Raw genomic sequence first — 22,679 nt, 5'->3', positions numbered from 1 at the left:
ACAAGTTCTGCATGGTAATACTGCCCGAGTCCTTAAGAAGAGAGTTTTGTCAGGGGTTGAGATGGAAGCTCCCTGCTGCCGTCCACGAGGCGGGATGTTCGAAACCTCTTTGCTCTCCTGCAAACCAAGAAACGCGCCTTGTCCCTACCTACCAGTCGTGAAAACCTGTACGAAACGAGATTGGGTGTTGTACAGACCTGTTTGTACGATAACGGAGCTGTTGAAGAGTTTTTTTCTGTGTTTATGCTTGTTGTCCTTACGCTGGTACTGCCAGTTCTTTGCACAAGAAGTTCAGTTTTTGCAGTGCCTTATCCCTGGGTCAGCAACTAATGCAGCGAGGGGCTGGATTTCATACCGGCCTCGAGGCTGCTTCGCTTTTAGGAAAGGAAGACTGTGATAAGTAAAGGTGCAGACTGGTCACACTACAAAATACTCTTGAGTTGGGGTCACAGTTAAGTGTCTTGTTCCTAGGTCTCCTTTATCCGTCTTTGCTTTGGTTTCTGCGCTCTCCACCCTCCTCCTAAACCACCATCATATTTTTCAGCCCCAAGAACCGCTTGGCTGCCGCTGTCTGCTGTGAGTCCCCGGCCAGGCTGGGTTCAGCCGGCGGCGGAGCCTCCCGGCGCAGCCTGGCTAAGCCTTGTCCTGGCTCTGGCATCCGAATGCCGCAGCGGAGAGAGCGGGGACGTGGGTTGGGGCTCCTTAAACCCAGGCAGAGTCAGGAGTGCCTGGCGCGGAGCGGGAGAGATGCATTAAAGACATTTCCCCTTCACCGGCCTTACCCGCTCAACGGGAGCGGTGCCTTTGTTCGGTAGGAGAAGGCAGCTGCTCTCCCCCTCGCTTTCCCCTGCCAAAATGATTTTGAAGCTGATACAGGAGCCGAGCTCCGAGCAATAACCGGCAGGGTGTGAATCAGCGTGTTCCCGCCTCGCTTCAGACATCCTTGTCTCTAGTGCCGTTCCTCCCCGCACGCCCCAAGTGTGCTCATTGCAGCCGACGTACGTTTTGCTTTTTCACCACCGCTAACATCTGCTGTGTCTTTTCCAGCACGTCTTTCTGTTGATTTCTGTAAATGTAGTGGGTCTGTATATAAAGAGTGGCTATTTACACTGTGGTATTACGTGTCGATCGGTGTACTTTAAATGAGCTAAAATCCAAAGACACTTTGTAATGAGCTGTAAAGTTTTTAATTATTTCTGTACAATACTAAATTACTGTAATATTGTATTATACATGCAATGCAGCCTGCAGTACCTAAATAAACATCTTCTTTAGAGCCGGTAAGTCTGCGCTTTGTTAATCCAGATCGCATCACCAAAATGTTTAGATGCATTCGCACCCCTGTGATGGAGGAGCATCACTCGTGGGTGCCGAGATCTGTTTCAAACAAGACTTTTGCCCTCTTGCCTGCAATTTAGGGACCTTCCCATCAATGAGCGGAAACCCACGGCTTCACCTTCCCTCCTCTTTGATGCTCGGGAAGATAGCCCTTTGGTGACAGCCGTTGAGGTGTGGGAATCCTTGTCACTGACCGTGGGTCCACAGAGCTATGCTGAGCCAGGGGAAAGCTTTATTAATGCTCATTTTCCCTATCATTATGCTAAATAAAAGCAGATGGAGGTCTGGTCATGCTCCCCCTTGCCCTCCAGCTGGTGGGCTTCAGACAGGACAAGGGGTTGTTGCTGCTGGCCCTGCCCTTAATCGCTGCAGTGATTTTTTTCTTTCCTCTGCTCCTGTTCCCCCTGTGGGTTGTAAAAACTGACTGCTTGCAGTCCCCCAAAACTGGGCAAATGGCCCCAGTTCTTTGGGGGCAGGGAAGGTGGATGCTGGCTGGGATGGGGCAAGTTTTGCAGGGAAACTGCTTAAAAATCCACAACCTGGTTAGTGGGGAGGGAGCTGGGATGGGGATAGCTCCTTTTGGAAAAACAGATCAGCCTGAACTTAGTGCTGAACACTTACTTTAATGTGATTACAGCCTGGTGTTACCTGATTTCCCCAAAATTGTACAGATGCAGCAAGCAATGGATGAGGAGAGGGGCTGCTCCAAGCTCAGCATTGGTTTGCACTGGCCAGCCACGAGGGGAAAGGGATGGCAGCTGCTGCCAGCGCTGTCTGTCCTCGTTATTGAATTTGCAACGAGAACTAAGAGGTAAGACTGAAGAAATCATTTATTTTATGATGAGGTGTCCAGATTAAGAACCATGAGATGGTCTTGGGGTTGTCCAACCACTGTCTGAAAAAGAAGAAATGTCCTCGTGCTTCCTGGAGGCATCGCTGTCCACAGCAGTACAAGATCCCAGCAGTTGCTGGTGTTGCCCCATTGATGGGAGGTGCAGCATAGAGGAATGAAAACTGCAAATTCATTTCCTTCATGGTGGGGGCAACTTGTGTCCTACAGCCTAAAAACGTGGCCCTGTTGCCTGCAGTACCTGCTGCAGGGACCAGTGACACACGGGCCGGGAAGCCCAGTACTGCGGTTGCATTGCCTAGGTCTGGGGTGTAAACGCTTTGGCTCTTATATATTAAAAAAAAAAAAAAAAGGCAAAACCCAAACCGAACATGTCCCCATCTGGGCTATCTGCCTGGCGTTGTCCCACCGCAGTGCCGGGGACCCCCGGCCGCAGCCTCCTTGCTCTGACACCGCTGGAGGCGTCTGCCTTCGGGTTGTGCCACGGATGGGGGTCTGGGCAGAGTCTTGAGAGGCCAAGCGGGCGTCTCTTTCACACTATCAATGTCTCTAATTAATTAATGTAATGGAAGTGAAGCAGCAAACTAAAAAAAAAAAAAAGAAATTACAAATTCCTCCTGTTGCAGCATCCCTCCCAGGCCCTTGGAACACCTAGCAAATGCCCGTTATTCAGCAAAGCTGCCCCATGCCGCCGCCTGCTCACCTCGCTGCTTGCAGCGTGGGTCAAACCGCTTGGGACAACGCTGCAGGTTGTCCCTTTGCGCTAAAACCGCCCGCCAGTGCCTGAGGAGCGGCCGCGGTGACGCGATGGGACCTGCCGCGGGGGCTGGATGGAGCCTCTTGATACGCACGAGCCTCGTTCAAAGGCACGAGCGCTGCCAAACAACCGACCACGCGCGTTTGGCGGCCGCGCCGTGCCCGGCTCTACATCTTTTATCCCAGAACTGAGCCAGCGCACGGCGGAAAAAATCGTCTGCCCTCGTCTCCCTGCTGCTGCCTTGCACATCAATGAGCCCCAGGCGCGGGGGGGCTTCCAGGGACTTTTCTACCTTGCTGTGGGTTTGGGGGGAGGTATTCTCTAGGTATGGGCACAGGCAGGGAGGTCGGTGCTGCGGGGAACCCTGCTACTGCCAACCCTGACAGCCAAAAAGGCCTCGGGGTGATGAGAAATCCAAGCAAGGTTTCAGGGCAGCAAGGCGTCCCTGAAAGTCCCTCCCCAGGTCACATTATTTTTTCTCTTTGGTTACATTTTTCACCAAAATACGGCTTCATGTTGGAAATGACTGGCAGGGTTTGACTTGGAGTTTTTGGGGGTGATTGTTTTATTTTGTTGAGTTTTTTTTTAAAGCAACAAATGCTGTGTTGATTCCACAAACCCTGCTGAAAGTCATTTAGCAAAGGATATTTTTATCAGTGGTGTCTTGCAATCAGTGCACAAAAATACAGCTGCCTTTTTTTTTTTTTTTTTTAAAGCCACTTCCCTTTAATGTTTTACCTTCTGGGAAAAAAAAAAAAAAATCTTTGTCTGAAACACAGGAGGCTTTTGAAGTGCCGTTACTTTGTTCAAACCTCGTTCTTCCCGGAAGGTGGTTGTAACACCTTCCCCACATTGCAACCACACTCCACTTTCTGTTCTTCAGCCAAAGCTGTTTTTAAAAGGCACCGATCAAAACGAGGAGAAAAATAAAGGGGGGAAAAAAAACCCACCTTTTTCCCCTGCTTTCTTTCAAATTAATACCGCTTTCATTGTCCTCGCTTGTCTTCAAGCTCTTTGGCCACAACAGGCAAGTGGTGAAGGCAACAGCGCTGCTGGATTTCGGCTGGAGGTGAGTGTGGGTACAGCGCTGGGGGGTCCTGCGCATGGGCTTCGCGCTCGACTCTGTCTGAGCCATGCAGGGGATGCTCTGCCACAAGCTGGGCAGGTTTCTAAGGGGGATTTTGCTCACCTCTGGACACCCACTTGTGCTCAATTTTTTTTTTTTTTCCCCCCCCAACTATGTGCCCTGATCATCTAGTCCCCCGGGGGAAAAAAAAACAAAGGCACAAAATGGGCTGGAAGCAGGTTTTTTTGCAAAGCACAGTCCTCTGGTGTTTTTCTTTTTTAGAAGATCTCCAAACTGAGGTTTTCTGCACTCCTGGTTTTTGCCTGTGAAGCAGGGAGAGGGCTTCACCCTTCCTCCTCCTCCTCCGCCCAGGGCAGCGATGAGAACCGCTCTCCTCGGGAAAGGGGCTCCGTGTGTGCCCCCAGTTGCGCTGGGAAAGGCCCCGTCCCCACCGCTCCTGCCGGAATCGGCTCACGCTCCAAGGACGCGATGCCATCCCTTCTAATGTACCACCATAGCGTCCGCCACCTTCATCCCTCCCAGAGACCGTCCTTAGAAAAAAGGGTAGGCACAAAGACTTAAGTCTTTCTCAAAGGAGTTAATATTTTCTAAATTTACCAAGTTCTCGAGACCCATTTTAGGTCTTACTTGTGTCCAAGGCCTCTCTCGGGCTTTCACACCCAGACAGCTTTGCACAAAAAGGACTATAGAAGAAATGCATCATTGTGGAGTTATACATTTTTATTTTCTAATAGGTACAATACTAAAATAAACACAAATTAAAAAAAAGTTTTATTAAAACAAAACTGTACAAAAAAGCAGTTATACTACATTTTAATTACAGAACAGTCTACTGTCCAAAAGGCACTAATCCAGAATAGGAGATACAATGATACAGGACTCATTTTAACTATTTTAATCAATACAATAGAGCACTTGTTTCTCTGTCCATTCACATATAGAAACAAGGACTTTTGCTACAGTCATTACACATTGTTATAAATATGAGCCCTACATGTAAAGATGCAGTATCGCTCTCCCTAGGCCAAAATTCAGTTCAAACACTGTTAGAAATTAAGTTTAAAAAAAAAAGAAAGAAAGAAAGAAAGAAAAAGAGTAAAGGACACAAGGGAAGAAGTTGATACTTCATACTTCCACAGTACCTGCTGCCTGAGGAAGACGCGACGGATATTAACTCTCACCTGCATTTTGGAGATGGGAACACTGAAGCACGCAGAAAGGATCGGTTTGCCTCAAGGGTCTGCAGCAAGTCTGTGGTGGAACTGGAAGATGAACGTCTGTCACCTTGTGCCCAAAGCTTTGCGTTTTAGTTTTTCCACTATATCCCGTTTTATCTAGCTCTCCTTTGACTCCCTCTTTCCATAGATAGTTCTCCACTCTATAACGCATAACTAAGGACTCCCAAGTGCACCAAGGGAGAAAAACTGTTACTTTTCTCCTTGTGGCAAATGATGGAGCAGACCCATCAGCATCTTGCAGATAAATGCAGTGATTTGGAGAAGATTTTAGAACATTCTTCCTAAAAATCAGTATCTTTACTGCAAGGGCATCAAGTCATGCGAAGATGGACCTCGTCTAACAAGGCTGCTACAAGCGTTCTTACAGCAACGGACCAAACGGTCGTAAAGCCACAGAGACGCACACAACTCGCGTGCAACTCCTGCAAGGGATGGAAGGACGTGTCTGAAGTGGCACAGGGAAAGTTACAACCCATTTCCTTGCCAACTTGCCTTCCTGAAAGCAAAAATACACGTTGGCAGCATGCGGACAGCTGTGGGGAAGAGGAGCTCCCCGTGGCACCTTCCTCTGTGGTGGTGTTACCTGAGATTCACTCCCCTGTGACATACAGTACTGCTTCCCTGGCGTCTTTTTTTCCATAAGCAACTTCTGACCACAAGGATCTGTTCATCCTCCTTCCCAATCTACCCTACTTCATTTTCCCCCAGCCCTGAAATTTCAGGCTGAGGACCAGTAGCAAAGATACTACAGCCCGTGGATGGTGTAGAGAGCGTGCTTGGAGAACACCTGCGTGAAAAGCAATCGCCCAGCGCATGAATATTTGACATCACTATTAGGAGCAACAACACGACGTGCCCATTAAATGCCAACATGAAATATATAGTCTTTAAGCTGAACAAGCAGCCCTTGTTAAGATCCAGAATGAGGCATATTTGCGGGGTTTGATGATGATGTGTAGCATTACCCGACTCCTTCATGGTGGAAGAGGTTTAATACGCGGGCGGGAGAGAGATACTGCACCTTTCGAACAGTGTCATACACAGAAGACAAAGACAGGCATCTGGATGTTAACAAAAATAAGTAACAAAGAAATATGATTAAACAAAATCTCTTCTCACATCATCCTATACTACATCCTCCTTCTGCTTAGCAGAAAATTGTACGTACACAAAAATACAAATACACAATTTTGTAGAACAGTCTGATTTTAATATATTTATATATATTTATATTTATATGAGTGGCAGGTTAGTTCATTATATAGAGCTTTTTGCACTTTTGGCTCATATGCAACAAGGCTTTATAAATTCAGCTTTAGCTTTCATTCAGGTTTTATAGCTTCTTGAACATTTGTTTTCACATTTAAAGCAGCATCCAATTTGCAAGAGGAGTTGGTGGTGGCTACAGCAAGGATCAGGTCAAGAGGTTATTGGGGGGGGGGGGGGAGGAGAATATACATTCCAGTGTGTGTGTGTGTGTGTGCGCGCGCTAGTGCTCATGTAAAAAAGAACAGACTGTGAACACACGACTCTAGGATACCATGTTTACCTCTTGAGGTAGGCAGAACACCTACAGCAGATGAGACACAGGTGCCATTTTCGTCGGGGCACATGGCGGGAGAAACAAATACGTGAGTGGAAGATGCTGACAGAGGAACGTACAGACACGCAAGAACCCGCTGGCGAGTTACGGTGACCAGCAGAGATGGGACACAGCTCATCTTATATTATTGATGCATTTGGTAGACACATGAAGTAACCGTAGGCGACTGCCAGCCATCCAACGCACACAATACTACCACTACAGTCATGCTCGCTTGCCCTTACCGGAGATGCAAGGTTGATACGACACCCCCCGCCCCCAAGTCAACGTGGCAGTGGAACAAAATTAAGACGCACAAAATTCTGAATTTAAAAACGCAACTCCCCGGCGCTTTGCTAAGAGTTTTTGTTTGGGGGTTTTGCTTCATTTTTTTGTGCCTCTGATCCTGTTCCACTGTCTTTTCACTTCTAGGTTTGCAACACTCACTACTACATTAATCTTTTTTCAATTACAACCACTGTTATTGACAATCACTTGGTTTAGAAAAAAAAAATCACCGTTAAAAAAGGCATCTCTAGAGCAGGGCCACGGTACAACGTTGAACGGTCTGTGTGTATTATAGGCTCCACAAATAATACTTTATTTTCATTAGTACCCCAGCAATAGATTCCCATTTGATCATTGCTTATATCAACACCCATCAACATCCTACAAGCTAATTTTCTGTTCTCTGCAGAAGAGATGTCCTTATAGCTTTTCTTGCCAATAGTAATTTCCTAGGCTTTCCCAACTCATATGTTATGAAGTTGTCAGAGTGAAAACAACATTTTGTTACTAATGAAAAATAAAACATCTACATATGGATTGCTTTCATTTTCTGAATCCTTAAGTGGTACTAATACATCTTAATAGTGTTCTGTTATTTCCTGTTACTATGGTCAGAAGAAATTCTCCTTTAACACAATTTTTTAAACTAGCATCGATATCTATCTTTTTTTTTAACTCACATAAAATTCTCATGTATGTTTACAAAATTATAACCACCTGCCAATAGTTACAATTATTTTGACAAAATGTTTAGCAGGTGCCACTATTATAAGCCTAGAAATAATTAAGAATATAGGAAGAAACTGCCTCTGTGATTCCAAAAAGGGGCGATTAAATATGTATATTAGCTTTTTCTATCCAGAGTCTCAGACGTATGGTTGTCCAGAGGTGCACGTTTAATGCACGAAGCTATTTGTATCCGGAATCCCAGAGGCAGTCTCCTACTGAATTCTATCCAAGCTTCCCCCCTCTTTACCGTCCACCCCAAATCGGAGATTCCTAAGGTTTGGCGGAGAAACGAGATTCGTTAAGAAGATCCCCACCAACAGATTGAAAACCGAGGGGGGCAGCGTGAGGGAGGAGCAGAGATTTCTTTCCAGCCGGATTCTGCAGAGCTCTGGACTCCCACCGCTCGTCTGGAGTCGTACGTGTGGAGGGACTGCAGGGAGGGCTCTTTTCTTAAGAGGGAAATGAGGTCTAATCCTGTTCCTCCAGCTCACTCTGGAGTCCTGTTACTCACTTAGGCACTTTTAAAATTGACACTAAGAAAAAAAAAAAAATTAAAAAAGTACTGCACATATTTCACACTTCCCAGGCTTTCGTCAGCCTTGGGAAGATCATAAAGACCAAGAGGGAGACAGCCAAGGCGATTTGTCAAGAAAATAGTGCTCCCCATGGACACAACTGACTTTTATTTGTCACCCTTTGATAGAACTGCTATTCAACTAAATCTAGTTTAAATTTGTAATTCCTGTATTATCTTTAAGGTAAAAGCCTGTCTTACGGTGGTTCTGTGGCACAATGATATCACTTTATCATATCGGATCTGACATCTGACTTCCAAAGAGACACGGTGCTCTCCCAGTTTAAGCCAGCAGCAGCGCGCCGAGCGTTTGCACTGGTGTGAGAAGTGCTGCCCGTAACCCTCAAGAACAACTCTGGCAGCAAATCAAGGAGGGTCGGCTGTTGACAAGATGCGGAAAGACATTACTAACAGTACGGCTAGAGCCAAAAGCAAGGCAAAAGGGTTTTTGCTTTTGAGTTCGTATTGCAACGGGTGATGAAATGGAAAATCTGTCCCTCTCGAGAGAACAAACAGGGCTCTGACCCCAGAGCAACTAGAAACAAGTCACAAGCTTCAGTTCAGCACAAGCCTCAAGATGACATCTAAATTTACGCAGGAGCCAAAAGAGAAAGAGAAAATTCAGTGGATAATGCTGAAAGATGGGAAGCTCAAAATCCAAACTCTGTTTTCATTATAATTTTTCATTTGGAAAAGTAATTTCAAGTTTTTCCAATCATCTTCAAATCTAAAATAACTTTAAAAATAATAATAAAAAGCTACTTGGGCTGCAAAAAGTGATCCCAAACCCTGGGTGAATGAAGTGACAAGGGGAACCAGTACACAGCCTCCTTTAGTAAAGCTATGCAAATCCACACAACCTGTCCCAAACCCTCACATTAAAAAAAGAAAGCCACAGCACGCTAACCAAGAAAATCAACTGCACCAATTAAGACAGCTTCCAACACTAAGTTGCAAGCAATAAAATGAAAGAAAAAAATGCTACTACCTTGTCCCTCTCTGTTAACCATGGTCCAACACCTTGGAACTACCTTATTTCACATAGGAGGTTGCAAGTAAAAAGCCTGCTGTAAATTGACTGAATTTATGAGCTAATCTTTTTTTAAAATGGTCAGAGTAGACAGAATTTTTCATATTTATACTACACTGTGGACAATTTATATTTGGACTTCAAGTAAGCAATTGATACAGCACTGTCTAATAGGCAAAAGGAAAGGTGAACACGTCTTGACTTGGACTAAAGTAGCATTAAAAGAATTAAAAAACGTCTAACCATAAATACGCTGCTTGAAGGTGTGAGGGTAATAAAGTGCCTGTACAGGAAAAAGAGAAGAAGGAGAAACAAGAGAAAGCAGGGAGGAACAAAATTAAAACAGCAAAAGTCACCAAAGACTGCGAAAGGGGAGAAAGGGCACGGACAGCAACAAGTGAGTCCTAACAGGAGTGGGAGAGGCAGCGAACAACAAACTGCACAACGAACTGAACTCAACAGATAAACCTGAGCACTATAATTGTGTGCAAGAAACCTCAAATTAGTCTGTTTAGAAGCACTGCTGTATCCAAGATATACCTTTATTTTTGCAAGTAATTTCCTAGAACATTGTTTAGTATCTGCTGAAGTGCACAGCCCAGTACCAGTCTTCCCAGTAAAAAAAAGACAGTCCAAGTAGTAATAAAAAAGATTATACTTAAAAGTTACTATTTCCCCGATTTTCTAATCTAAGCCTCAAAACTGAAATGAGGGAAGGGAGGAGGGCTGCTAACTAACCATGCTGGAAAAACCCAATGTCTTTTGGCTAGCAGAAAGCTTGAAAGATTTCATGAGACTGAACCGAATCTAAGCTGCAGCATTACACTGGATTGCTGTTTATTAGGATGGAAACAATATATATCCCTTATTTAGAGACCGTAAGAACAATGGGTTCAGGTCAGAGCACTTCAGTATGAGAAAACCACCAGTAAACCAGGTAAAATAGGATTACCAGGGTGTGAAGGAGCTTGGATGAAAGATAAAATAAATTACCTCTGTGAAAAGAACTGACGTTTGGGAAAATAATGTGTGACAAATTCGGTACCAACAAGAATCAACTTCAGAGGAAAGTGAATGGCTCAGAGCAGTTGGAGGAGGTGTAGCTCAAAACACTTGTCTGGAATTCCTTCAAGGAAATACAGGCTCAGTGGAGGAAATAAGAGAAGACATCAGTTTAGCAAGAGGACTTCTGCTGGCTGTGATATTTTTTGAAGCACTGTGGCAATTGATGAAAGTATTTGTAAAAAACAGTTGCTTGAGGCACTGCAGCTAGAGGAAATGGTCATGACTGATCAAATTGTATTCATGTTGAATGTTCTTCGGTAATGGTAAAAATCAATGCAAGGTACCCTTAACAACTGGAATTCATGTACCCAAATGTCTAATGTAATGAATAGCAACAAAGAATTTAGGATTAGAAATTCAGACTGACCTGGGCTTTTGGTTAGGGCTTTTGTTTGTTTGTTTATTTTCAAATAAGAATCAAAAATAACAGTTGAACAAAATAATGCTGTTCCAGAGCTACTTTAGCTGCTCAACACTGACTGGTATGGAAGTGTGCATCGCTGTGTCAGTAGAATAGATAGATTGAATCTGTAAGATACTGGAGCAAATCTAAGTAATACGGCAGCATACAGAAACCACCTGTTATCAAAACTATGTTTGTTTGATTCCCATTATGGCAGAAGTACAAAGTATAAAAAGGTATTTATCGTACATAACTGGAACTTCACGTGGTTTAGAGACATAAGGCACAATATGTTCTCTGATGGAAAGTGATACTTTTTAAATAAGCTCTTACTGCAGAGAACCCCTCTAGTACTCAAATCTCTATAAATTATTAAATACTATGAACAGGTTATAACGGTAAGAGTAAAAGATAAGTCTACCTCTTTGGAATCATAGTTTTACAATTAAGGCCAGAAGGGACCAGTCTATCACCTTCAAGGAGACCCTGAATATTAGATGGCCTCCCACAATCCTGATGCAAACTCCCTATTCCATCTACTTCATCCAATGGGATGAACAAACCATCCTGCCCTTCCAAATGCAAAAAAAAAAAAAAAAAAAAATCCCCTAATTGAAAGTGTCTGCCTTTTCCACATAACTCTACAAATTTTACCATTTGTATCCAATGGATTTATAAACATAAATGGAATAATATCTTTTTTTCTCTCAACACATTTGCAAATACCTTCTTAATGTCTGTGGAGACTTCACTGACTCTTTACTCCTAACCAGATGCCTAATTTTCAAGCCTACTTCACTGAACTGAATTACTGGCAATGCAACTTCAGGACTGTTTCATTCTTGCTCTGCTACAAATCCCAGCATTAGTAAGTGAGTGTTGTTGAGATCTAGGTGCAGCTTCTCAACTGAGGGTAGCTCTGATAAGCTCTGCAAAATGAGAGGATCTATTCCCTCATCTCAGTAGTATTTATTTTCTCCAAGCACCTGGAGAAAGAGGACTGTGGCTTAAAAGAGCTCTCGAGGAAGGAGGAGTTGCAGAATTAAACTGTTACTGCCCAATGAGCAGCTGTGTGCCGAGATGTAAATGTTTAGCTAAACTGATAGGCAACTACCTCTGCAACAGACCGAACAAAAGCGTGCCTCAAATTCCAATAACAACTCCTAAATGAACTTTGTAATGCTATATGGTGTGCCATGAAGACACATTGGCACAAAGAAACATACATTGGAGATTTCAGAGCATTTCATAAACTGTTCAACTATCTCATCAATAAAGCTTCCAAGATGTTTACCCTTCTCAAGTAGTAGTTACACATTTTGTGCAATACACCAGTCTTTCCCAGCAACACATCAAATTTCTTCTTTGCCATTCTGAACCCAATGTAGCTCCACCTAAACTCAGACCACTCTATCTAATATGGAGAAAGGTGAGATGCTCCTTTCTACTCCAAAATTATATCAAACCTTTTGAACAGAAAAACAGCTTGAATGTGTCAAGGGAGTCTATGTCATTTTGGTCTTGAAAAGATCTGCTCACTTGCCATAATGCATAAATGAAATGGCTTGCACTCTGGTATAGGAAAAACCGATCAGTGAGTTGATATTCTGAGTTCCTGGCTCTGGTTAGCTCCTAAAGGGTATTTTCAGTACTGTCACTACAGTCCTGTCAAAGAGAGATAGCAGCAACTTTATCAGCAGGCAGACTTCAAAAAAAAAAAAATCCAAAGTAAAACATACTTTGAGGAATGGAATATATGCTTAATATTCTTAATGGAATATATTGGGTGAGAAGTATTAATTAATAATTTACTTTCATTATCTCTTTGCCCTCCTTGAGCGATTTGACAGATAAACTTTGTTAAGTAAAATGTATTTTTAAATCTCAAATGATGTAAAATATATCTCAGAAGGCTAAAGTCAACCTCTTAATTATAGAGGTGGGTTATTTAAGCTACATATGCCATCTTGCCATAACATGGAAGACTTTAATTAGTTAAGGAGAAGGGGTAAAGAGAGGAGAATAGGAAGCTGAATTGAGGCCCATGACAGCAGCAAGTTAATGTCTAAAAACATATGTCCTAGAAAAGGAGGTTGCTACCATTGCTACTGTGAGTGTAGTACCACCAGTGGTAACTGCGCTGGAAGAACTGAAGTACCCACGACTCACAGGTCTATTCTGCACCACGGTGACATTGGATGAGATTACACAAGTATTTCAGTACAAAGAAGCTGAAAAGGAACTGAAGGATTTAAATAAGAGCCTAAGGAAGTTCCTAACTTCTTTTTCAAATCTGTTGGAGTTAGGAACCTGCTAATTTTTCTGAATTTGACTAAGAGTCTCTATATGCATCTTTGCATACCAAAAAACTCCGGAAACCTGTCTGATAAGTAACTACTGCAGGAGAACAGCACTATGGAAAAATATGGTCAAGAAACTTACGGGCAAACATGGAGCACAGGCTCTTCAGTGCTCAAGACTGGTCAACAGATAACGTTTCTCACAAAAACACAGAATAAAAAGGCACGTCACACCCTATGACAGACGCTTTTTGAGAATCTAGCAACATATCAGAGAAAGATTACGATGTTATTTTAGGTCACTGCCATATATCCTCTCCTGTCGTGAATGGCAAGCATACTGTCCAGCCAACTATCCAGTTGCAGGCTATTTTGAGATTTCTTAAGAAAAAGGTGAGTCAGTTCATATCATTACACCATGCTACCTGCAACAGGAGACAGCAGACAGCTTGAGGACAATACGGTTATATACTTGGCAACAACTGCTGATAAGGCTTCCAAACCGAGACACTATGAAGGAGAACTTGGAGTGACACAGAGGAGCGAGTTACATTCCCTGCTTCAGGAACCGGAAGACAACAGTGCAATTGGAACCTTCTACCTGCAGGCAGCATGAAAACACAGGAAGAGTAATTCAGCCGAGTCCTGGACCAGGGCTAACCTTCCTCAACACTACAACTCTAAAACAAATCAAGAAGACCTAAACCACAACCCTGGGTAATCTGCAATAATTCTGTCACACATAACTAAACGCCTGTTTTGTTTCTGAAACTCACTGAGCAGCAATACATACGTGCCCAGGAGGGGCGGTGGTGTGGGGGGAGGAACATAAAAGGAAGAGAAGCAGCTTTGCATAGAAAACTAACCTCGGTTTCAGTCCCTGCTGTTGTAAGTTACCATTAGGAACAGGTCATTATTTAAGTTTACGAAGTAGCTGTGTTCCAAGTGTCACTAATAACACTGGTATTAAAGAGAATTAGGGGGCGGAAGATCTTCTGTTTTCAATCACAGAAAAGACAGAAATCCTTTTAATTATGACCATGCCAATCCACATCTTTCTAAAGCAGCTAATTACATGTCAGGAGGACACCCAGTCATTCAAAAGAACTGCCATCACTTTTACTGCCATACTCTTACGCATTTATCCTACCCATCCCAATTACCCTGGCTGCAGTTTGAAAGGATTTAGCAGAAGTGTGCTGGATGTTTTGATCAGCAGAATACACCCGCTTCCATTTAACAGCGGAGGGAAGAGAGGGAATAAATGGCAGAGAGCGCCTTCTGCCAAGCCATCTGAGTGAGAGATGCACTGAACATACAGAGACATCAAAGGCCCATTATGCAGTTCACTCTAGTTCAATGGTTTTAGTTCACTCACGCTTAAGCTGTTGGCCAGAGCACTCCAAAGCTTACTGGAAAGAATGGGGAAGAGCACAACATTGCAGCAATCAAACCAATTAGTTAGTTTTCTTGATCAGCCTGATTAACAGGGGCATTTAAAATACATTTTGTGAATTTTTCCCCCACACCCAAAACGGCAAATCCTCTTCTATCTCCACGACATAAGCTGTCAATATTATTGCCTAGATACTACACTGATAAGCATGTTGCAGGCATCACAGAGCATATCTTGGTATCTTGAAAGAGCAAAATGTATTTGTTTACTTCTTCCAGCAAGTTAAAGTATGATATGGATTTTCAAAGAGTGTGACAGAAAAACCTTAAGAAAAACAGAGAGTAGTTTGTGCTGATTATTGTAATTGTGCCAATACTGTCTTAGCTACAGCATCGCCTACGTTCAATGGACGCCTACGTGAAAACAGGCATGAACAATTCTAGGCTATTTTTATGTGATAAATCCTAAGGCCAAGGTTAGCGATGAACAACTCTTTAGATGTTTGCATTTTTCTCCCCACATCTCTGTTTCACTGGTGCCACTGAGATTATTTTCATTTATTTGATTTTATTTATATTTGTTGGACAAAAACCAACATCAAAATGCTGTCATCCTACTGACAGTCCTCAAAACGACCAAGTCCACTTTTCTAGTTAAAACACATTTCTCACAAAGGAGAAAAATAATTTTTGTGTATTTTAAATTCGAATTTATAGCTGCCATCTCTAGAATGCCTCATCCTTCATCAATGTGCAACATCTTTAGTTGGACAGTTTAAACCCTATAAATTAGACAACAGTAATAGTCGTTAAAATGAAGGTTTTAGGACTATGCTTTTCAGCTTGCCAAATGTCTGCTGGCCAATAACTGATTCAATATCCTGAGTAAGTATCCCAGCTGCAAAAAGCCCAAGGGGGAATGTTTTATTTTGAAATGTCTCTGCAACTCTTCTTGGGAACTGCAAGGTACTTTTTGGTCAGGCCATCAACCTTCCCTTCCAAGAAATCACAGTGAAAACGCCTGACTCCACAAAACTCCATTAAATTAGCTGGGATCACGATACAACCCTGACTACTGCTACTAACACAGACACACAATCTTCAGCTGGCTAATAAGAATGAACACGTTAGGTCACTGACATATAACGCAGTTTTCAAGACCAATCCTGCCAACAAAGATTCCTGCCAAATTATAAAAGTTACACCAAACTCAAGATTATTGTCTACAAGCTTAAGACTTTGCTCAAAATAATATTACCAAGTTAAATAACTTCAAAGAGTGCAAGAGCTACTTGGGTGGGAAGCCTTGTCTAAAATAAGAGCAAAGTTTATTTTGACAAAAAACCCCTAGAATTTGCTGGTAATTATCCAACAAACTTGAAAGAAGCTGATGAACGCTGGGGAATGAAAGCTGCACAATGACGTAGCTGAGGTGGAGGAGGAACATAAACCTCCTGGTAAGAAAATGATCTAAAATGAGCAGAATTCCAGGGATAAAGTGGGAAAAAAAAATCTTCTCCTACTAAACATCCACAGCTCTCAGTACTATAGGCAAAATCTCACACTGAATCTTAGTAATTTGCAGAGAAAGGTGTGAATCCAGCTTTGCATTTGAGTTAAGATTACAGGCAGGGAAACAACATCCTCCATTAAGTGCTTTAGGGGCAGCAATTTTGAGTTTTGAAAACTCTTACACGAATTTTGCTGATTTTATCTATAGGAAAAATAAAATCTGTTTCCTTATGAAACCCTGCTACAGCTACCACGTCTTGGTGACTCAACTACCCTGGGGGAAGGCCAGCACAATGCTTTCATTTTACTTCTTTGCAAGCAGCATCTTATTGTGAAGGAAAATTTTTATACCACATAGAGGAACTCAAAATCATGAACTCATCTCCATGTACTTATGCACCTCAAAGGCAGAAATTAACTCTTGGGAGTCTAACTGACCCCAAGCCAGTCCATATTGGCAAACACCATTGCGATTTCTCTTCCAAATAACATCCACATCAGACCTAAAATCTGCCTAGTGAAGTATGGTTTTTTTCCTAGCAGTGGCCAACAGCTAACACTTAAGGAAAGGAGGATCCAAGTGAGTATAATATGACTCTTTCCCAGTCATACTCTTTCAGCTTCTGATAAACACCAATTAATGATTTACTGAACCAAAAATTTCTAGCTTATCATAGTAGTCACCAGTGGGTTTAAGCTAACTACAATTTTTCCTCTAATATGTTCAGCTATGTGAAATTTTTCGCCTGCACTCACAGCAGCAAGACAACGATAAATCCTCACAAACAAAGGCAAAAACTGATCTACAGCACAAATGTTACGAAAACATGGAAAACTTACCAGTCTGATGTTAGGCAATGAAACAAACAGAATAATTCAAATATCCCTGAAGAACTGTGTAAACAGAGCAAATAATTAATGAAATTTATTACTTATGGCTTGATTGGAGCCTCGAGCCAGACCCTGCAAATAAAGCTCCCCTCTATTAGTAGAATAGGAAAGGTAACTTTTTATGAATAGCAAAACAGAAAAAAACCCACAACAACAAATTAAGAGAATTTCTTTAAACAAGTCAACATGTATAGATCAGAACTAGGAAAAACCTCAACCTGAGCAGGTTTGTACAGAATCAGAATAATTTAGGTCAAAAGAGACTTCTGGAGGTCTCTAATCCAACCTTGTCCAGTTGAGTTTTGAATACCCCCAAGGATGGGGTTTCCACTGCCCTTCTGGGCCACTGTTCTACCACTTTGAGCATGAAAATATTTCTCTTCATATTTATCTGGGATTTTCTTTAATACAACTTCAGCCCACTGCCCCTCACCTTTCTGCTATGCACCTCTGAGAAAAGCCTGGCTCCGTCTTCTCTAAACCCACCCATTAAGATAGCTGAAGAACGAAAACTGAACAAACCCAGCTCTCACAAACTCTCACCACATGACATATGCTTCAACCCTCTCATCTCAGCAGCGCTACGATGGACTCACTCCTGCCCAACACCGCACACAGTACTCCAGATGTGATCCCACAAGTGATGAACAGAGGGGACTAATCACTTTCCTTAACCTTGAGCTGAAGGCTCTTTTTAATGAGATTCCTTAATTGCTGCAAGGGTGCACTGCTGACTCATGACCAACTTGTTCACATCCAACATATGACTAATGGGATTACACTTTAACAATAAGTATGTTTATAGAGTATTTAGAAGATATCTCTATAATGGTACAGCATCAATGGGTAACGTGTTTACTCATGTCTAGGTCAACTTATTTTTATCATCTCAAAATGCTTTTGCAAATGTCTGGGATCTCATACTTCAGGAAAAAGGTGGTGGACTTAAAAAAAAATTAAAAAAAAACCCAAACCCCAAAACAAACCACCAACAAAAAACCCGACACAACCCCAAAAAGAAGTGGAGGTAGAAACTGTTGTTTTAAGAAGACGGTAAGAGACAACAACTCAAGTATAAGGACTTTATGAGCGACAAAATAACAGCCAGAACTTAACCTACAAAGTTAAAAGCAATCTGTGCCCATCACAGAAGAGAAGCATCTTAAATAATTTCTCCTCTATTCACAGAACAAAAAGGTAGATCTAGTCTGCCACCAGATTCACTTCAAGGGAACCCACATGAGAACAAACTGCAGTAATTCCAGATTAGCTACCACAAATTGCAACTGAATTGCCATGCTACAAAAATGAGGCATAATTTTCAAGAAAATCCAGAGACAGAAAGACAGAAAAGATTCCCATATTGTGGAAAAAACCCTAGAACAAAGGCTAAATTCCAGGACACACTCTCCACCAATTCTTTCACTTACTCCGGATCACGTACGCTTCTCCTGATATCATCACATCAGCATCTGTTCCATTTTAGCTAATTCATGTCAAACCAAAAAATTATCAGCCAACTGCAAATTGTTAATTATGAACTTTCAGAATAAACGAAATAGACTGCCGTGAGCATCACGATAACAGCTGGTCCTACTCTTTCCTCGTACCTCTGGATGGTCAAAGAAAAGCCAAAATAGACAGGGGCAACCCAAAAACTGACACCATGAAACCAAGTTGTCTGATTCCCCAGTTAAGTAATTTGTTATTTTCTCTGGTGAGAAGATGGTATTTACCAGGAAGCTACAGACAAGGAGGATCTGCCAATCTCCAGTCGTTCACAAGGGTTTAACTGTTTAACCTTCAGATAGGATATTGATGCATGATGAGACCAGCAGCTACCTGACAGTGACAAACAGAACTGAGACCAGATTATTCCACATTACATGGTACAGACATACAATTTTAGTGGTGTTACTTTAATCCTGCATCACATGAACCTATAATCAGGATATAGAAGTTCTAGTACTATTTTTATTCTTCCCTATTGCTTTAAAAAGGCGATGCTTGAAACAATGACATTTTTTTTTTTTAAGATGGTATAGCAAGCAATATTTCTTTTAAAATTGCAGCTGTCCAACAGTTTGAGTCTGTTCTTTTTAAAATGAAACAGCCAGAACAAATGGTGGTGGCAAGCCCAACGTAAAGAGGTCATCGATTATTAAAATCTCCTTACTATAAATCGTGGATGTTGCTTGTCAGCTTGGTGTGTGACTGTGGAATGAATAAATAGGTAAAATTCCACTAAGGCTATAGTTTGCTCGATCATTCTGCTGTGCAAAAATAGAAATAAAAGCTCTCCCCGTCCTCTCACTCCTTAGTACCAAAACATTCATACACACATTAAGAAAAAAAACTGCAATGGTGCAATGGTCGCTGATCCAATTCCTTTCTTTCCTGAGTCTGCCCTGATGCTACTTATGAATTTGCCTACTCAAGAAATGCAATAAAACAGAAAAAAGACGGCTTCATTCTGCTTCAGTGATCTATATCTAAGGAAAGCACATAAATTTTCCAATGAAATCCATAAGTGAAAGACGAGGCCAAGCCCTACCTATATATCTTCAAAGTTACAGAGACAAAGAGGTGCCAACTCTGTGCCCTCTGAAAGCACAAAATCTCCTCCACACTTACCTAAGCAATTTCCACAAGATTAACAGATGTAAAGATGATCTAGTTAGCCTATGCCTTGAAGGGGTTTAGGCTGGCTAAAAACCTGCCGAGGAGCCACATTTTAGGAGTTCACAATGCTATCTGATAGTTAAGCGTGAGGAAGGGATGAGAACAAGCCAAGTAATAGCAACTTCCCTTCATTCCCTCCACCTTTAGAAGTGGAGGGGAGAAAACGGAAACCCATCCTTCAGACTAAGCTGTTTTCCCCTTTTTAAGCTATTCCCACATAAACGGGGAAGATAAAAATGGAATGTTGAGGAAACACTATGCAAATTTTCATATATCTAGATACAAAAATTTACATAGGTTTTTAATTTTTATTTTTAATGTAACACAGTCCTGCCCGTCTCTAACACTTCCCATGCTGTTTCCATTGAAACGTTTCCTCTTACCGGCAGCAACATATCATTTTATCAGGATGCCAGGAGATCATTTCCACACAATGCCAGCAGATGTAATTTTCTTAGATGCACACACAGTTCATCATTTAGATACTAGATGACAAGGTGATCGCAGGGTGACTCTGTAATGCAAGTTTGCTGTTTGGTATTTTGAATTCTCAAATGATAAAAAAAAGACTTATCAAATATAAATATCTTTAAGAAAAAAGTAACAAAAGTGCTACATATGATCAAGGAAAACAATTCCATTAGTTTCTGCTACTTAAAGTAGGTTTGCTTTACAAATATTACCACATCCATTATCAGTATGGCTTCCAATTATTAATTAAATTGCTCGTAGCAGTATAGCTTTCTCACATCTTAACAAGGACAGAGTAAAGAGAACACAAAACATTCACACCCCATTTCTCAGGTAAGAGATCCTCCTGCCTTTAAACAAACAAAAAAAGTTCGTATTTAGGAGAATATTTATGCTATGATGGTTACCTAGCAAAGGTCAGATGCAAAAGTTCTCCAATAACCTTTCAGGCTAGTCTGGACATAGGCATTAGTTACACAGGTGTGTAAAAATCCACTCACCCATTTTTATGACCTTAATACTTTCCTGGAAAACATTGCTTTTGAAAGTGGCAAAAAGTGGAGAGGGGAGTAGGGTGGGGACAGAAAAGGCGAGAGAATAAAAGGTGAAATTGTTAATGACAGATCAATAGAGTCTAGACCTCTTCTGAGCAGGCACTGCTAGCCATGCCAAATAATGAATAGTGGTTTTGAGAAGTGGACTGTTGTCCATTAGACATTCAGCTCATGATCCCAGGCTGGGCTTCAATCATGGTCCCAGAGGCAGAAGGCAGTACTTATCCACTAAGCCACGCAGCTTGTGAGAGTAGAGGATGTCTGTGTTGAATATGTGAACATCAACCGAAATATGTGAATGTTTCCAATGGACATTCTCAGCACAGCACCCAAAAGTATATCAAGTCACTGTATGACCAGTGAGGCACGGCTTATTGCAGCTGGAAATCATTTATTCCCATGCTGAAGTGGGGTTTCTAGTGTTCTTTTTACTCTCTGTTGATACTCCCGATCTGGTGTCCATCGACCCTGTGCCACTACCTCAGCTTGCATCCTTTCAGTCTCAGAGAAGGAAAAGCGTACAGACTATTTTTTTAACACAATCTCTAAGGGTATCCAAGATTTTAAGTGTAGCCTAAGACTTGTAATTGAGGGCTGTCTAAAATACCTGGAAGCACTTTGAATGCTAAGACAGAGCAGCAAGATTTTTCTAGCCACTGGGGCTGGGAGAGGGAGGTTGGTTGGTTGGTTGATTATTTATTGGGAATTAATACTGAGAGAGTATATGCAAAGGCTGAGGGCACCATGCCATCTTCACAGAACAAGACCCTAACAGCTAACTGACGTACAAGAAACTGCAAAGTTATACTGTAAGAACACATATTAAGGACCGAGGAAAGTCTGCTAAGGTGCTACGTCTAAAACTAAGTTACTTCTTGCTTCGACCCTCCCCTTTCTTTGTATCAGTCGTCGTCTAGAGCCTCTGTCTTGATCTCGTTGGCTCCTTGCCGGGCCAATGCCAAGATGGTGTGGTTTACCGCTGCCATTTCCACGGCTAATGAAATGGGGTCTTGATGGTCACTATGGCTAGTGCTGTCATCCTGTGCATGTGGAAAGGAGAAGAGAGAAGCACTGTTACTCCATAAGTAGAAAAACAGCAGATAAAACTAGTGTGTAAAGTAATGGACTAGGGACAGCGAATTGCACATTCGTTACAGGGTAGAATGTGAAAGGAATTTACAAAATTGATTTAGGACTGATTTCCCTCACTGTGCAGACAAAGGTAAGCAAGGCAAGGAGTGGCGTACCCAATTTTCAAGAGAGAAATTGGAGGGGGGGGATATTCTGAGAAAGTATTAAATTATAAAGATAAAAGTGATACACAAGGTATGTCAGGAAACCAAACTAAGACAGGAATAATTATGCATTGCACAAATTCATGCTATGTTTACATTTTGAATATACAGTTCTGATCATCCCATTTAAAGAGGGCACAATAGAACTAGAAAAGTAGAGAGAACAGTAGCCCAGGGGAAGAGAGGCATGGGGTGGCTTCCTTACGAGGAGAGGCTAAATAGACTCAGGTTCTTCAGTTTGAAAAAGAAATGGCTGATGGTTGATATGGTAAATGTTTATTACAGATAATTAGTAAAATAGAGAACAATTATTCATGGTTTCTTGTGATCTAGTAAGCAAGGGCACTCACTGGAATGATAATATATTCCAAAGCAGCAATAGGAAGCACTGCTTCACTTATCACAGTTCAGTTGTAGGATTCACTGATTTTTAGATCAGATTAAAGTTAAAATGGCTTTAAAAGGCAGCGTTAGACAACTTCAGGGAAAATTAGTCTAGTAGAAATGTATCAAAACAGAAAGTGGATACACTGCCTGGCTCAGGAAGCCTCTCAAAACTACTGACATCCAGAAGCTGGAAGCTACTATAATAAAATCATTCTATATATTCTTTAAAAATACTTTTTCTTTAAATTCTA

The 22,679-nt window shown here is 41.9% G+C and overlaps 1 protein-coding gene across 13 annotated transcripts in view; it reads right to left on the bottom strand.

Moving 5' to 3' along the window:
• Positions 1-4,734: 4,734 nt before the first annotated feature.
• Positions 4,735-22,679, bottom strand: part of HMBOX1 (homeobox containing 1) — a 126,150-nt gene continuing 108,205 nt past the window's right edge. For 12 of the 13 annotated variants that reach the window (XM_052809288.1, XM_052809292.1, XM_052809294.1 and 9 more), the window contains one exon: positions 4,735-21,786. In XM_052809288.1, coding sequence (XP_052665248.1) covers positions 21,649-21,786 — 138 coding nt within the window. In that variant the 3' untranslated portion in view covers positions 4,735-21,648. The remainder of the gene's footprint in view (positions 21,787-22,679) is intronic. The other variant, XM_052809298.1, reaches the window with a different exon arrangement.

Source organism: Harpia harpyja, chromosome 15 (genome assembly GCF_026419915.1).
Source record: "Harpia harpyja isolate bHarHar1 chromosome 15, bHarHar1 primary haplotype, whole genome shotgun sequence".
Classification (NCBI taxonomy): Eukaryota; Metazoa; Chordata; class Aves; order Accipitriformes; family Accipitridae; genus Harpia; species Harpia harpyja.
Note: the sequence above shows the minus strand (reverse complement) of the source record. Positions and strands in the feature narration are given on the sequence as shown.